The sequence below is a fragment of the Suricata suricatta genome, chromosome 12 (genome assembly GCF_006229205.1).
Source record: "Suricata suricatta isolate VVHF042 chromosome 12, meerkat_22Aug2017_6uvM2_HiC, whole genome shotgun sequence".
NCBI lineage: Eukaryota > Metazoa > Chordata > Mammalia > Carnivora > Herpestidae > Suricata > Suricata suricatta.
This window is the reverse complement of record NC_043711.1, coordinates 17,228,417-17,245,942: the sequence shown is the minus strand read 5'-3', so window position 1 is coordinate 17,245,942 and position 17,526 is coordinate 17,228,417. Positions and strand designations below refer to the sequence as shown.

At 44.9% G+C, this 17,526-nt stretch overlaps 1 protein-coding gene across 1 annotated transcript; it reads right to left on the bottom strand.

Annotated features, from left to right (window-relative positions):
- Positions 1-14,693: 14,693 nt before the first annotated feature.
- CAMP (cathelicidin antimicrobial peptide) lies at positions 14,694-16,987 on the bottom strand. Its single transcript, XM_029918581.1, has 4 exons — positions 16,737-16,987; positions 15,661-15,768; positions 15,451-15,522; positions 14,694-14,893 (listed from the first exon to the last, which is right to left on the bottom strand). The coding sequence occupies exons 1-4, from the start codon at positions 16,932-16,934 to the stop codon at positions 14,756-14,758; spliced, it is 516 nt and encodes a 171-aa protein (XP_029774441.1). The 5' UTR covers positions 16,935-16,987; the 3' UTR covers positions 14,694-14,755.
- Between the last annotated feature and the right edge of the window lie 539 nt (positions 16,988-17,526).

Below are 17,526 nucleotides of genomic sequence, written 5' to 3'. Positions count from 1 at the left end.
CAGCTATGAGGATGGGTAAGAAATTAGAAGCCCAGGTGCATGGTCAATAGGCACAGAGACCCCATTATGCTTACATCAAAGAAAGGGCTTTCTCTAGCAACTTGTTAACAAACATTCTTTCTCTTGTGGTTTATAAGCTAGATAAAATAACTCCCAGCCTATCTATATACAATTTAACCTATGTTTTAATTTTAGCGTTACTAACTTAAATAATATATATATATTATCCTGTTTTTTACTAAAAACATCTTGTTATTCTCTTGATCGTAAAATTTACTTAACCTTACAGTAAGTGCATTACATGACTTGGTTATAACATGTTAATTAAAAACAAAGTCATAATTATTGGCCAAAACCCAACCCGTACAAAATAAGATAGGTTTGTTACTTTCTTAATGTTGGGGACTGATGCCAAGAATAAATTGGAATGGTTCTACAAAAATACTTCCTTTTTAAAAAATTTGTTTATGTTTATTTATTATTGAGACAGAGAGAAACAGCATGAGTAGGGGAGGGGCAGAGAGACAGGGAGACACAGAATCCAAAAACAGGCTCCAGGTTCTGAGCTGTCAGCATAGAGCCAAACGCAGGGCTCGAACCCACAAACGTGAGATCATGACCTGAGCTGAAGTCAGACGCTTAACTGACTGAGCCACCCAGGTGCCCCTACAAAAATATTTCTATAAAACTTGTCTCTGTACACCTTTGATAATTAAAACACCTTATCACTAAGAGTTGGAAACTGTAAATAATTTCTATTTTCTGATGTCATGTTATTGCTTAACCAATAAAAAAGACACCAAAGCAGACTGAACAGAGATGCCTGCCTGGTGATCAAGAAAGAAACTCGAGGCTCTTTCACTCTTTTTTGCTGACATCATCTCTCCTTCAAGGGACCTCGGACCTGCTGGAGCTGGACTTCGGCAGTCTTACAAACATGCTGTAGTTTCTCTCATTAATAAATTAAATAAATAAATATATAAATAAAGCAAACCTTTCTTTTTCCTTTCTTTCTTTCTTTCTTTCTTTCTTTTTTTTCTTTCTTTCTTTCTCTTTCTTTTTCTTCCTTCCTTCCTTCCTTCCTTCCTTCCTTTTTTAATTTACATCCAAGTTAGTTAGTGTACAGTGCAATAATGATTTCAGGAGTAGAATCCAGTGATTCATCCCCCACATATAACACCCAGTGCTCATCCCAACAAGTGTCCTCCTTAATGCCCATTGCCCATTTAGCCCATCCTTCCCATCCACAACCCCTCCAGCAACCCTGTTTGTTTTCTTATGTTTAAGAGTCTCTTATGTTTTGTCCCCCTCCATGTTTTTATATTATTTTAAAAACAAACCTTTCTTTATACCACATCTCTTTCATGCTACTGTCCCATACCTCTGCTCACCCCTATAGCAAAACTCTCAACAGAATAACCTACAACAGCAATGACCAGTGACTTCCAGTTTAGACAAAATGGGATAGACCCATTTATCTCTGCTTCTCCCTACTGAGTACAACTATAAACCTGAAAATATGTGAGAAACAAGGAGAACTCTAGAAGGTTATCTGAAGGATAACTGGTTTGAGACTCCTGGACTGGAGGAACAACACAGCAGGAGAGCATCTTAGGTCTCCCCACACAACAGAACAAGGTGGTCCAGACTAGGCATTTCCCAAACTCGAACCCAGCAACAGATGACATCCCATGTGACCTATTCTTTCCCATGACTAAACAGGCTAAATAGAAAGTCCAGCTGAAAACTCCAGGCAAACTGACAAAGGAGATTGATTAGGAGCACCAGCTATCAATAAGCAGCCACAGGAAGCACTCTACTTCCAAGCCAGGTGTGAGGCTACCCTCCCACATGGAAAGATAATACTAAGGTGTTGGGACACCAAAACAAATGCCCCAAGTCTAAGTTCTGTGACCAACGTTAGATGTCAAGGTCAAAGGTAGAGTTACAAGATCCAAGTCAATCATATGTCTGAGTTCAATGTCCAGGATGACATGAGTTTCAAACCAAGATTCCAGTCTATGACCCAGGTCCCCTAGTCTAGGTCTAGAATTCTGGTTCAGATCAACATTCTCGGTCTAAAATCATATCCTGATGTAGGTCTGATGTCCAGGTCTGAGGTCTTGATAAGAGATCAAAATCTCAGGTTAGAGGTTGAAGTGCAAGTAACAGGTCCAAGGCCTGGGTCCATCACCAAGGACCATGTCTGAGGACAGGTCCAACATCATGGAGATTTGATGTTCAAGTCCAAGGCCCAAGTCTATGTCCAAAGACCTGTTTGAGACTAAGGGCCAACTCCAAGATCCAGGCCCAAATCTAAGGTTCCAGGTTCAAGGCCCAGGTCCAGAGTTTAAGAACAAAGTCCCTTAGTCTACTCCAACATTAAGGTCAAGGTCAGGTCCAATATCCATGTCCATTTCCAAAGGCCAAGTCCAACATAAGTATCTAAGGTCAAATGGAGATCCACATCCTAACTTCAGGTCCAAAGGGTAGATCCATATTTAGAACGTTCCATGTCCAAGATACAGTTCTAATATCAAAGACCAAGTCCATCTCCAAGGACCAGGTTTAATGTTAGGACTAACTTATAGGCCAATTCCATACCTAACATTTACAACAAGGTTCAGGAGCAGGCTAGCATTCAGTTCCAAACACTATATCCTAGATCCAGATCCAAGTCTAGGTCCATGGTCCAGGTCCAACATCTATGTTCATATTTGAGGCTCAGGTCTAATGTCAGCATTTAATGTCAAATCTAGGTCCAAGTTCACAGTCCAGATTCAAGACTCACGTTCAGGGCTGAGGTACACTCGACCACTTCCAAAGTCCAAGTTCAGGTCAAGACACAAAGTCTAGATCCAAAGTCAGGTCCAGTTCAGAGGCTCAAGGACCAACTCCAGGGTCCAATTCTAGGTCCACTTCTCAGGTCTAAGGTGAGTCCAAAATCCAGATTAAATCCATGTCTGAAGTCCAGGTTAAATATCTAGTACCAGGTCAAGTTCCAGTTCCAAGATCCAGATTGAAGTTCCAGTTCCAAGATCATGTATAATCCATTCTAAGTTATAGGGTTGGGGGTCCAGAAATGAGGTTCAACTTTGAGGTCTGATATTCACATTTGAGACACAAATCCAGGACTGAAGCCTAAGTCTAAGAACTAAATCCAGGTCTGAGGTCCAGGATCATTGCCAAAATTCACTGGTGAGATCCAAAATCTTGCTCATAGATTCAGGTTCAGGTCAAAGATCTAAATGTAGGTACAATTTCTATATTTAAGGTAAGATCCATTATCCAAGGAAAAGCAAGATTTGAGATCCAAGTCCAAGATCTAGGTAGAGGTTCAATTGCCATATATAAGGTCAGGTACAAGGAATACAGGTCACTACCAGGTTTAAATTTCAGAACTGAGGTCCAAGATATAGTTCTAGGTAACAAGTCCTGGTCTATATCTAATGACCAAGTATAATGTCAAAAGTATACGTTTCAGGGGTTCCTGGATGGCTCAGTTGGTTGAGTGTCCAAGTCTTGGTATTGACTCGGGTCATGATCTCCTGGTTGGTGAGATCAAGCCCTGCATTAGGTGCACACTAACCATATGGAGCCTGCCTGGAATTCTCTCTCTCTCTCTCTCTCTCTCTCTCTCTCTTTCCTCTCAAAAATAAAAAAATTTTAAAGAAATATTTCTAAAACAAATTTTTTTAAAACTGTATATGTTTGGGGCGCTTGGGTGGATCAGTGGTTAGGTGTCTGACTTCAGCTCAAGTCATGATCTCATCGTTTGAGAGTTCAAACTCTGCATCAGGCTCTTTGGTGACATCTCAGAGCCTGAAGCCTGCTTCAGATTCTGTGTCTCCCTCTCTCTATGCCTCTCCCCTACTCATGCTGTGTCTATCTGTCTCTCTCAAAAATAAACATTAAAAATTTTTTAAAAACCAGTATATATTCTAGGTAAAATCAAAGCTTTAAGTCTAAGTCCAACATCCAAAACCAGGTCCAGATTTAGATCCAAAAATGAAGTTAAAATTCATGTACAAATTCTGGTTCAGGGTGCAGGTCCAAAGTCCAAGTCCATTTACATCATCCAGATCATGGCCCTAAGTCCAAGATACACATTGAAGTCTGAGTCCCAGGTCCAAAACTGAAGCATGGGTCAGATCCTTGACCAAGATCCAGATCTAATGTCGGTTCCTAAACACTGACAAATCCAGGTCTGTGGTTGAGTTCCAAGGTTCAGGTTCAAAGTCCATGTTCATGTCCAGCTCCAATGTCCAAATCAAAAATCTAGGTTTGGGTCCAAATTCCAGTTAAGGGTTATATCCAAGAGGGGTGTCTGGGTGGCTCAGTTGGTTAAGCTTCCAACTTTCACTCAGGTCATGATCTCATGATTCACGAGTTCAAGCCCCACATCAGGCTCTGCACTGGCAATGTGGAGCCTGCTTGGGATTCACTCTCTCTCTGCCCCTCCTCCACTTGTGTGTGTGTGTGTGTGTGTGTGTGCGCGCACGCGTGCACGCGCACGCTCTCACTCTCTCTCAGTAAATAATGATTTTTAAAAAAAAGGTTATATCCATGAAACTTGGAAAATATAAGTCCAAGTTTTTCAAGTTTTAGATCCAATGTTCATGTGCATATCTAAAGTTCATGTCTAAGGTCCAGATCCAATGCAGAAGTCTAATGGCAGGTATAAGTTCCAGGTTCCATCTAGGTCTAAGTTTCAAGTTCAATATCCAGGAGAAGGTCAAAGTTCAGGATGGACATCCAGGTCTAAATTCTAGGCCCAACGTCCCATCCACATCCAGGTCTGAAGTCTAGGCTGGGGTCAGATCCAAGGTCCAGGTATAAAGTCCAAGTCCTCTGTTAGAAGTTCAGAATCAGGGATGCCTGGGTGGCTCAGTTGGTTGAGCGTCTGACTTTGGCTCAGGTCATGACCTTGAGGTTCATGGGTTCAAGCCCTGTCTTGGGCTCTGTGCTGACAGCTTGGAGACTGGATCCTGTTTTGGATTCTGTGTCTCACTCTCTCTCTCTGCTCCTCCCAGACTCTTTCTCTCTCAAAAACAAAAAATATTAAAAAAATAATAAATTCAGATTTATAAGCAAATGCCAGGTCTAGGTTAGATCCAAAGTCCAGGAATGTTCAGTTACATATGATATGAATCTAGTTTCAAGGTCCAAGTCCAAAGACCATGGCAATGTCCAAGGCTAAAGACGAAGTTGAGATTCAGGTGTGATTTAAGTCCTAGGTCAGGGTCAGAGATTAAAGTTTCAAATCAAAACTTCAGCTATTCCTCCCTAGGTAAGACATTCTATGAACCACAACTGTCCTCGGAGTGTTTGCCTCCTTTCCCCAACCCTTTATTCTGAAGATTTCACAATACCTTATGCCTATCATTGCAGAGATTTGGCCATTGTAGACCTGATCTCAATCCCTTTTCCAGAAAGGAAGACAAAGGAGGGAGTGATTCCTGACTGGAAGACACCAGAAGCTGCCAGACAGAGGTCTTGGACAGAGGTCCCCTCTGCATCTCTTCCAGTGATTCCTGGATCTGACAATGGTCTCGCTAGGCCAGGCCTGTGTGGTATCTCTACAATGTCTGTGTGGATTTCATTTTATTCTTTTTTAAAGTTTTTATTTTATTTTGAAAGAAAGAGAGAGAGAGAGAGAGAGCGAAGGGAAAGAGAGAAAGGGAGAGAGAATTCCAAGCAGGCTCCACACTGACAGCATGGAGCCTGATGCAAGGCTCAATCTCAAGCCGTGAGATCATGACCTGAGCTGAAGTCAGACACTTAACCAACTGAGCCACCCAGGCGCCCTGTGTGGATTTTAATAGAAAACAAATATTTTTTCTTTCCATCATGTTGGCCAAGAAGGGAGTGAGACAAATCAGGAATCTGGGCCATCTGGGCCCTGGGGATGTAAGACAGGTGAGAGTGGCTCCTGGTCAAAGGGCTTTAGCAGCATAGTGAGGACAGATGTGGGTGTGTGGCTAAAAGACGGGGCACTGAGATTGGGGGATGGGGGTGCTTTGAAAGGCTGATGTGGGTGTGTGGCTAAAAGATGAGGCACTGAGATTGGGGGATGGGGGTGCTTCTGAAAGGCTGCGCTTGAAAGCCCTGAAACCTGGTATTGTCAGGCTGGGCGTGGGCATGGTTAGCAATCTTACACCTGCCAGGGGAGGGCCAAAGTCGCATGGTTATGAGATCTAAGTCCTGAGATTAAAGAACTTTTGGGATGTGGTTAAAGGGACCTGGGTTTGGGATTAGAGGGTAGGAGGAAGACATGCTGTGGAGTCCCTCAGACTGCAGGGCAGGAGACTGAACCCTAAGCAATACCTAAAGGTGAGGGTAGAAGAGGATTCAGCAAGTTAGGGACATAGAAAAAAATAGAACAGGAGAGTGTCACCGAGGTCAATGGACTTGCAGAAATAAGAAGTAGTCAATTAGGTTCAAAGACCACTTCCCCAAGAGGACCATAGCTTAGTACCTCTCTTCTCAGAAGCTAGGCCTTTGCCGTCTTCACACTCATAGAGGGCATACGCGGTAAGAAGGCTGTCCCCGAAGCCCTCTCGGAGCTAGCACGGGGTGGTCATGTATGGTGGACAGACTTGACTCTTGGTGTTTCTTTTTTTAATTAAGTTTTTAAAGTTTATTTAGAGAGAGAGAGAGAGAGACCATGCATGCAAGCTGTCAGCACAGAGCACGATGCAGGGCTTGATCTGATGAGCTGTGAGATCATGACCTGAGCCAAAGTCAAGAGCCAGGTCCTGAACCCACTAAACCACCCAGGCTCCCAAGTCTCAGTGTTTCCTAAAAGACCACCTCCAGCTAACGCTATACCCTCACTCCCTGTACATAAGTTTTCTCTCTAAGCATATCCTCTGCTGTGTGATGAGGAGTGATAGCCAGCTAATGCTTTGCCCACATCATCTTACAATCAAGACTTCTTCCCCGCGTGTGTCCTCTCGTGTGGCTGACGGTTGACTTGTTGTTAAAGCAACACCCTTGTTCCCTGCACACCTAACCCTTTCCCCTTGAGTGTGTCCTTTGATGTGTGTGAGAGTAGACTTGTGGCTAAAGCCTTGTCCACACACTCTCCTCTTGTAAGGCTTCTCTCCTGTGTGAGTCCTCTGCTGAGCGCTGAGGACTGTCTTGCAACTAAAAGCTCACCCACACATAAGGCTTCTCCCCAGAATGAGTTTCTAGTGGGTGATGAGGGTTGATTTATCACTAAGCCCCACTGACACTCTCCACAGACAAAAGGCTTCTCCCCTAAATAGGTCCTCTGGTGTGTGGTGAGGTATGATTTCACCCTAAAGCCTCAGCCGCAGTTCCTGCACACATAAGGCTTTTCTCCTGTGTGAATCCTCTGGTGCTTCACGAGGTCTGACTTTTCCCTGATACCTCGTCCACATGCTGCACACACGAAGGACTTTTCCCTTGTGTGTGTCCACTAGTGTGACTTGTGGCTAAAAGCTTGCCCACACTCTCTGCACAGATGAGGCTTTCCCCGTGTGTGTCCTCTCATGTCTGATGAGATGTGACTTCCCACCAAGCTTCGCCCACATTCCCTGCGCATGCGTGTTTCGTCTGTGGCTGCCTTGTGTCTGAGTAGGCGTGTCTTCCAGCTGAAATCTAGTCTACACTCTCCAAATCCTGAGGTTTCTACCCTCTCAGGAACCTTGTGCATTTTCCTGGAGCCTGTCTGAGGGGCTGGGCTGAGTTGTACCTTCAACACTCAGCTGCCTGTCTGGGAGCTTGCCGAGGGTCCCTGGGGTGAACTAGGGAAGTCCTCCTCTCAGTTATACTCCCACACAAGGGTTTAGAACCTCCTATTCCTTGATCTTCTGCTTCGGCCCCCAGTGTTTCTCATCAGAATATTGTTGTTGCTGCTGCTGCTGCTGCTCCTCTGGGCAAACATCTCCTGGTTGGAGTGGATTTACTGAGTGTAAATCTGGAATAGCATGATTGAGTAGCTCATGTTGACTGAGAAATTGCTGCTTGCCAAAGGCCAGAGGGCAGGAGGGCGAGGGATGGACTTCTGGCTTTAATTCTGCTAAAGAAAGGAAGTTCCCAGTCCGAGTATTCACAGGAAAAGTTCATTGGATTCTTCTTCCTTGTCTTATAGTTAAGAGCTAGCCCTTCAATCATTCATTCACAAGGACTCTTGTCTGTCTCCCCAAGATGTGCTTTACAGGACCTGCATTTCCATCCAACTTCTCTAAACCTTTTATCTGGATACAATTTCAAATGTACAGAATAGTTGAAGATTAAGAACAATACGAAGAAAATATCTATGCACCATCTACCCAATTACCTATTGTTAACATTTGTATATGTGTGTGCATACATGCATATGTATGTATGTTTTCTCTGAACTATTTGAGCCGATACTGTGTACATCATGGCTCTCCACCCCTAAATACTTGGGTGTGGACCTCATAAAAGTAGGAATACTCTCGGGGTGTCTGGCTGGCTTAGTCGGTTAAGCATCCAACTTCAGCTCAGGGCATGCTCTCATGGCTCATGGGTTCGAGCCCTGTGTGGGGCTCTGGTGACAGCTCAGATCCTGGAGCCTGCTTCTGATTCTGTGTTTCCTTCTCTCCCTGCCCTTTTCCCACTCGTGCTCTGTCTCTCTCTCTCTCTCAAAAATAAATAAACATTAAATGCTTTTAATTTTAAAAAAGTAGGGATATTCTCTTTCATAACTGCAATATAGTTATCAACTTCAATAGACTTGTCATTTACTTTATAACTGTCTCCAACTTCCATATATATTCCAATCTTGTCATTTGAGACAATAATGTCCTTTATAGCATTTTCCCTGCAGTAGAGGATCTAGTCTAGGATCAGGTATTATAAGTAGTTATTATGTTTCTTTAGTTTCTTTCCCCTATATTTAGAGAACATTCTTATGCTCTAGAATATATTGAGAGCATTCCTGATATTTTTCCATAATTAGATTCAGATTATGCACTGCATTAAAATTTTACATATTACATCTTTTACTTGAACACACACACACACACACACACACACACACACACCACAGCAGAACCTATTGTACACATTATCCCAACAAAGAATCCTCCAAGTAAACATCAGAGGCATCTCCTGCTCTCTAAGTATCTGCAATTATACTCAAACTATCTTCTAGGCCATAACCAGTTACACTGATACAAATAGCTACAACTATTTGTTTCCAACAAGAGAGAACACTCTTTTGTTCTATATGCGAATGTCTTTTGTGACTTTTCCTATGGGAAGAAAGAACAGTTGATGTAGGATTCACTCGGTCTGGATGTTCTCCAATGCAGAAGACAATATGGAACAGTGGTTAAAGAGCATCTGTGAAAACTGCATTTGAATTTCCCCATACATTCACAGATATTTGTTAGAGGACTAGTGTGCATCAGCTTCTACCAGGAAGTGGAGGTTCAGCAGAAAAAGCAGGCAGGCAAAACAGACTTAAGTGATATTGGCTCTTGCCCTCCCACCCCCTCAATTAGTCCAAGATCTGCTCTGCTCTGTTTTCCACAAATCAGCACATACAAAATGTTTACCATTTGGCTGTACTTTCCTAAGAAATATCAAAACTGAATTGCAATCATTTCTGATCAGCAGAAGATGCTAAAACATGGATTCTTGGTAATCACAGGAGACCAGACCCTATACTGACCCTAACTGAAGACTCTTTCCTGATCAATAAGAGGATTGCTTTAATCAAATATGTACAGACCCACAGATTCATTCCATCCCATGCAGAATGCTGTTTATCTTTTATTAGCACAAATGTCATAAAACTGCCCTTTCAGTCTTTAAACATCACAGATATTTTTTCTGCAAACTATTCAGTAAAAGTTTTTTTTTTACAGGTTTACATCTTTATCTGACAATTCAATAAACTCAGAAATTTTTTCAGCACATTTCCTTGTTTTATAGACCTGACATTTGGGTTGTGAGAGTTGTTATTATTTACCATTATTATTCACCATAATAAATAGCACTTGCAATGGGCATTTTGCTATACAGTGCTTTTTTATGAAAATCAAATTTAGTCCTGCTATTATCATTTCGTAGATAGGGAAACAGGTTTAGGGAGGTTAAGTAAGTTATCCAGTCACAAGTAAGAAGAGACAGAACAGGTTCAGGATGTGTTCTTATATAAACCGCAGATAATTCTGACTACGTAGCATAGAAAGGTTTATATCCTACTAATCTATCCTTAAAAAAAAAGAAAATCTTCTAAGCAAAAAATGACACTTTTGTTGCCTTGACTAGGCTTTTGGAGAAGAGAAAAGAAGCCAATGAGAATTAAGCCCCTGACACAGATGCAGTCTTGGGGGAACCTAACCCAAGATGGCCCGTGGACTAAATCTGGGCGTGGTCTAAGCCCACAAAGCTGCCATGCACACATCCTGATCAGGAGATTTGCAGACACCCAGCCCACTGCATGGACTCTCTCAGGACAAAATGAGGGGTGCCCAAGTCATGCTGCTCCAGAGGGGCTACTGAACCCAGTCCTACCAGGACCTTCATCCATCCAAAAGGTAGTATTCCCTGGAGCCAGAGAGCTCTGCCCTGAGATCAAGAAGAAACGGGTGGGAGTGGGTGAATAAAGCCAATTCTCTCTCTTCCTTCTTTGTTCAACATTCCTAATAGATAGGATTCTTCACTTTAACAAATAAAAAGACCAGGGCATGGGGCACCTGGGTGGCCCAGTCGGTTAAGTGTCTAACCTCCCCTAAGGTCATGATCTCATGTTTTGTGAGTTCAGGTCCCACATTGGGTGAGTATGAGCACCACTTTGGGTAAAAAAACAAAACAAAACAAAACAAACAACTACCATGAGCTCCACTTTGGGTGAGCCCCATGTCTCTTCCCCCATCCCCAGCTCCTGGAATTCTCTCTGTCTCTCTCTCTGTGTCTCTCCCCCTTGCTCACTTATTTCCTCCCATAAATAGATAGATAGATAGATAGATAGATAGATAGATAGATAGATAAAATAGGAAGTCCATAATGGTTAGAGTAAAAGCCAAGCTCCCCAGAGGGGTCTGATAGGTTCCACATTCCCTGGCGACCCAGGGCCTCTCTGACCTCATCTATTCTCCACCCTTTATTTGCTCCACTGGAGCTGCACTGACGTCCCCTCCCAAAACTTTGCACTGGCTGGTTCCTATGTCTGGAATACCTTTCTCCCAGACATATATTCTTGGTATATTCCAAGAACCTGGAACTGGTTTAAGAGTTAATAAATATTTTTTAATGAATTAAGTGGTAAGAGCAGAGTTAATTAAGAAAGAACTAAAACGTTAGGCAGAAGACAGATAAGAGGTTGTCAACACTGTCAAAACCAAAGCCTCTTATTTTTTTAAAAGAAGATTTTTTATTTTAGAGGTGCCTGAGTGGCTCAATTGGTTAAGTATCTGACTCTTGATTTTGGCTCTGGTCATGAACTCAGGAGTCCCACACTGGGCTTTGTGTTGACAGTGTGGAGACTGCTAGGGATTCTCTCTCTCCCTCTCTTTCTGCCTTTCCCCCACTCAGGCTCTGTTTGCTCTTTCTCCAAATAAATAAATAAATTTCAAAAAATAAAATAAAGTTAATTCGTTAAACTTTTTATTTATTTAAAAAAATTTAATGTTTACTTATTTTTGAGAGAGACAGAGTGAGTGGGGGAGGGGCAAAGAGAGAGGGAGACATAACCTGAAGAAGAGGAAGAGGAAGAGGAAGAAGAAGAAAAGAGAGAGAGAGACAGAGAAGAGAACCTTAGGCAGGCTTCATGCTCAGCATGGAGCCCCACGCAGTGCTTGATCCCACAACCCTGGTCTCATGACCTGAGCCTAAATCAAGAGTCGGATGCTCAACTGACTGAGCCACCCAGGTGCCCATAATGATTTTATTTTTAAGTAATATCTAACACCCAACATGGGGTCTAAATCACAACCCCAAGATCAAGAGTTGCATGCCCCACTGACTGAGCCAACCAGGTGTCCCCAAAGCCTCCTTTTGATAGTCTGTGTTTTCTAACATCTTATTTACTATTCTGAAAATGAATTTATATTTGATATAAGAAGTATAAAATATACTTCTACAAAAAACATTTTAAAAATAATGTAACAACATACCCAAAATGAAAAAGAGGAATTTTACAAAGTAATTTATAATAAAACTCTGTGCATTTCAATATTAATTTCTTGTCAGGACTATGTTAGGAAACCTAACAAAGCAATCAGATGCTTACAGCTCTAGGCAGACCATTGCGGACATGACAGTTACAAATGCAGACAGACACAGATGTGCCTTAATGATGATAAACATGCACATATTTTATTGGTGACAGACACAGGTGTGCCGGATAGGTGGTGACTTAAACACTACAATCAGCACTGTCATTGGTGATGAGATTTTTTTTCATATTGGCGAACACCTCTTAGGAAGCCTGGTAAGTATTTTCCCTCAATTTATAGTCCATGCAAAAATTAATTTATGATGTTATATAAAAAAGATTTATATTCCAGATTAAGAGCATTGGATACAGATCCAGGGTCTGTGGGGAAAAACCAGGAGAGAGGAAGAACTGATACATATATAAGAGACATTAAAAAAAAAATGGAGCGTGTAGATCTTGTCTCGGTCCTGATTCAAATTTGCAAAAAGTACCCAAAAAGTACCCAAAGTGTCTATCAATAGATGAATGTATTGATAAAGAAGATGTGGTATATAGAGAGGATGGGATGTGATTCAGCCATAAAAGGAATGAAATTGTGCCATTTGCAATGCCATGGATGGAGCTAGATAGTATAATGCCAGGCAAAATACGTCAGTTAGAGAACAACAAATATAATATGATTTGACTCATATGTGGGATTTAAGAAACAGAACAAATGAGCAAAAGGGAAAAAAATAGGGACAAACCAAGACACGGATTCAATTACAGAGAACAAACTAATGGTTACCAGAGGGCAGGTAGGTGGGGAATGGGTGATGGGGATTAAGGAATGCACTTGTCCTGATGAGCACTGGGTGATGTATGAAAGTGCTGAATCACTATATTGTACACCTGAAACTGATACAGCACTGTTAACTATACTGGAATTTAAAATTTTAAATTAAATAAGTAAGTAACTATGTGTTTGATGGGAAAATATTTACTTCTTCAGTATTTCGGTACAAATTTAAAAATGTAGGGCTTCAGTAGCACTCGCCACAACAAGTGGTCCACATTCCCTTGTGGCCAGTGGCTGCAGCGGAGAGCGCAGATGCTCCGGGCGGCCCCACGGCGGAGGGAGGCAGGCAGGCTGGGAGATTTGGGGCAGTGGCCTTTAGCACCATGGACAGTGTGCGGGACACTCGAAGAAGGAAACCCCGCCCAGCTACAGAGCAGATGTCCTGGGCACCGCCCACAGCGCGCACCGGAAGCACTTCCTGTGGGACAGCCTCGGCATCCGATAGTGCTGGTATCAGCCGGGTGCCTGAGGTCCGAGAGCGGGAGAAGGTAGGTGGTCATCCTCCTCTCGCCCTGTCCCTTCGCCAGTCAGAGCCCCGCCTGGCCGGCCGAGTCACCCTGGGCCGCCGAACCCCGGAGCAGTGCCGCGCGTCCCACTTCGGAGACTGCGCTGACGTGAAGGCGAGGCGGCGGCGGCGGCACCGCGAGGGAGGATTCCTGAGCTACCTGGCGAGTCAGAAGGAGGAAGGGATTCTGCAGGAAGTGCTTCACGGTGTAGCGAGCAGCCTGCTGGGAAGCGTAGTTCGTAGTTCAGAAGCGGACCTCTCCTCCCGCAGTGACCCCAGTCTCGATGTGCCTGGGAGCGGTGACCACAGATGAACAGTGCTGCAACCTCACGTGATCAGAACGGTGACACCACATATCAGAGCAATGGCCCCAAAATATGTTTCCACCAACTCCCACCAATCATTGGTTGAGGCTGCTCCCTGGAATGCCAACTCCCAAGTACTAACGAGCTGCCCTTAGCAAAGAGCCGCAGGTGCCTCTAGTCAGCTACGGAATGGCAAGTGGGCAGGACACGGACAGTGTCTGAAACACCCGATACAACAGAGATGAGAGGTGTGATCTGTGTGTCACCCTGCATGTCTCTTCTAGCCAGATCTCTTCAGCCAGCTGAGCAAGATTCTTACTTTTGGTACTATATGTTGGTACCATTTGATTGCTAAACACAAGCCCACAACTTAAATCTGCTGCCCAGCTAAGGAAACAGTGATGTTTTCCCATGCCAGAGGAGATGCCAGAAGTGGTGGACTTTTCCAGAGTTAAGAAGTTGAAGGGGAATTGGAACTTGATGGGGATTGTCCCGGCAGGCTGATCTTAGAACCCAGCCAGCCATAAGACTGAACTGAGTCTGTGCTTAACAAAGTGGCTGTCACCTCCCTCAGCTCTCACCTTCATAGGAGCAGAAACAGCTCTGCACATCCACACTACCACTGCACACAGGGTATATCTCCTAAAGTCACTACTGGGTGTTCAACGAGGCTAGTGGGAAGCATGTGGCAGGCATGGGGGAAGGACCCTGGGAATGGAGACACTTGTCCTGGACCTCCTGCCTCACTCCATGCCCTTCTGGGTGGAATAGCTCCCTCTGCCTATGTGCCTTTGTGTTTTGCATGCACACACACACACACTCACATCCTCCCAGAAATAAGGATTCAGTCATGGTATGTGGGAGGAGGCAAGACCTGAGGAAGTTGCTTTCACAAAAAATTTATTTTTCAGGGTCCAGAAGCCTGAGCCAGGGCAAAGCAAACCTTAGGCCTCTTCCCTGGGATGAAGATTTGTAAAAAAGTCATGGATTCTCTCGCCAATTCTCTGAATCTTCTCACCAATCTTCTGCCCACCTTTCTTGATGAGGTCACGCAGCTGGCCCAATTTCCTGACTTGTAGGCTCTGTGCATCAGAAGGAAGCAGTTTCTTTGTGGGAGCTGGACCCAGGACAAGACCTCTTCCCCTCCTAGACACCCCCCTTCTTGGGCCATCCCAGTTCATCCTCTGGCTGTAACCTCTGGAGTATGTGGTTGATTGAATTGCTACACCTACAAACACAAGGAAACTGAGGCCCAGAGATGGCAAGGGGCTTCCCAGGGTCTCACAGCTGAAAACTTATTACTATAAGTGGCTCTCAAGCTTCTTCAGCAGTCAGAATCCCCTTTAGGATTTCTTAAACTGCAAATTGCTGGGCCCCGGCCCAGAATCTGATTCTGCAGGTCTGAGTGGGGCCTGAGGAGTTGCTTTTGTAACCAATTCCCGAGTTCTCAGGACTACACTTTGAGAGTCTGTTCTAAGGGATTACAGAGCCAGTCCTGGAGATGAGGCCCAGGTTGAGGGAGAAGCCCAGGCTAGGGGCAGCTTTCTCTGCTCTGGATGGGACAGTGGTTAATTGGCCCATAGGATGTTCTACGTACCACCACCCCATCAAACTCTGCAACCTAGAAGGGGCCACTCACCTTATCACAGTTGATGTCAAAGTAGCCATTGTCCTGGTCCAGGATGACTGTCCCATCACACTGTTTCACCAGCTGAGAAGAGGAGGCTCCAGGTCAAATTGGAACCCCTGTGCCATAACCTCCCAGCCTCACCCCAGTGACTGGAAATATTCCCAGGAGGCCTCTTGTTCAGCTCTTTGGGGGAACATCTGCCAGTGCCTCCAACCTCACCCCATTGTCCTTGAAATCACACTGCTCCAATGGCTTCCGTGTCGTCTTAGGGCACACAGTCTCCTTCACTGTGAAGCTCACAGGCTTCGGGGTGGTTGGATCCCCATCCTGGTCAGGGAAGAAAGCAGGAAGACCAGACTCAGGCTCATGCTTGCCTTATCTAATCTGTCTCCCTGCCCCCATCCCAAGCTACCCAGCTAAGAGGGTAGCCTTACAACAGCCCCTGCTATGTGCTTGGCACTGGCTCTGTGCTAAGGTACAGAGGTGAGGAGGGCAAAACCCATCCTGTCCTCACCAAGCTGAGAGAGCAGGAGAGGACCTCAGGCAAGCTCTAATGAGTAGTACCTTCCCCTTTGGGGGCGAAAGGAAAGCAGGGGCCTCCTGGGAACAAATACATTGCCACTGGAACCTCAAGGCTGAGCGGAGCCATTCCCTGTGCTGGGAAGTCACATCCCAGGGCCAATAATCCCACTCTTGTCCCTGAAACTTCCAGAAGACTGAATGGGAGGGAATGTGAGTGATGGGCACCTCCTCATACAGTAGAGATTTTTTTAATGTTTATTTATTTTTGAGAGACAGAGCGTGAATGGGAGAGAGGCAGAGAGAGAGAGAAAGGCATGGAATCCAGGCTCCAGGCTCTGAGCTGTCAGCACAGAGCCCAACTTGGGGCTCGAACCCATGAACTGGTCTACAGCCATACCACCCTGAAGGTGCCCGATCTCATCTGATCTCAGAAGCTAAGCAGGGTCGGGCCTGGTTAGTACTTGGATGGAAGAACCCATGAACTGTGAGATCATGACCTGAACTGAAGTCCAACATTTAACCGACTAAACTGCCCAAGCCCCTGACACAGTAGAGATTCCAAGGCAAGAAGTAGAGATTCTAAGGCAAGAAACACTCATGCCAGTAAGGAACACAGCCCTGGGAAGATTTCCTGAAAGAGGTGGGACCACACTTAATGGGACAGGGGTGAGGTAGCCTTCCTGACATGAACAAAGCCTGAACAATGGGAGGGATAGTATAGTGAAGCCTGGCTGGAGCAGAGCCTCCCTCCCCTCGTCCCCTCCTCGACTCACTCCCTCGGGCTGTGATTCCAGCTGAAGGAGACGGTAGAGATTCTTCTCTGAGGACCGCTGATTGAAGCCATCCACAGCACGGAGCACAGCCTCCTGGTAGCTAAGGGCCTGGGAGGCGGCCGGAGTGATAACCAGGCCCAACAGCAGTAGCAACAGTGACCATTGCCCCAGGGAGAGGCCGTCCTTCTGGGTCTCCATGGTCCCCAATAGGCCTCCTCCCAATCTGCGGGTCCCTCCTTTATGCCCAGCCTGGGCCTGATGTAAAGACCCAACCAGGAGCCTTCCTGACCCGCCCACCATGGCCACCTACCCGGATGTGGGCTGAGGCTTGCCTCACCCCTACTGCTGTTGCCTCACAGGGCTTGCTGGGCAGTGGGCAGATTCCACCTTATGTGCAACTAAAGAGTTTCTCCATCTCCCTGACAATGTCTTGGCCTTTCCTGGGACCTACAGAGGCTGGTCATTGCCAGGGTTGCTCAAGAGAATTGAGTCTTTCAGAAGAGAAAGGAAGATAGGCACCTACATCTTTCTCCCTAGAAGCCTTCTCAGGAATCAGGGTAATATAGTGTATTCACCACTAAATCTCCAGCTCTAGACACTGTCTAGCACCCAGTAGGTACTCAGCGAATGGTTGATGAGTGAATAATAGTAACCACCCCTTATCTAGAGCTTGACCCACCCAGTCAGTCCTTTCCCTTCCCCCATGGTCTTCTGTTAAGTTTCTCAACTTCCACATGTGAGTGAAAACATGATATCTGTCTTTCTCTGACTGACTTATTTCACTTAGTAT

Excerpts from the sequence above, each read along its gene's own strand:
- CAMP (XM_029918581.1), bottom strand. The coding sequence starts at position 16,934 with ATGGAGACCCAGAAGGACGGCCTCTCCCTGGGGCAATGGTCACTGTTG. Across the intron at positions 15,769-16,736 it reads TGGAATCACAGCCCGAGGGA|GATGGGGATCCAACCACCCC; the intron begins GTGAGTCGAGGA and ends TTCCCTGACCAG. Across the intron at positions 14,894-15,450 it reads TTGACATCAACTGTGATAAG|AGCCTACAAGTCAGGAAATT; the intron begins GTGAGTGGCCCC and ends TCTGATGCACAG.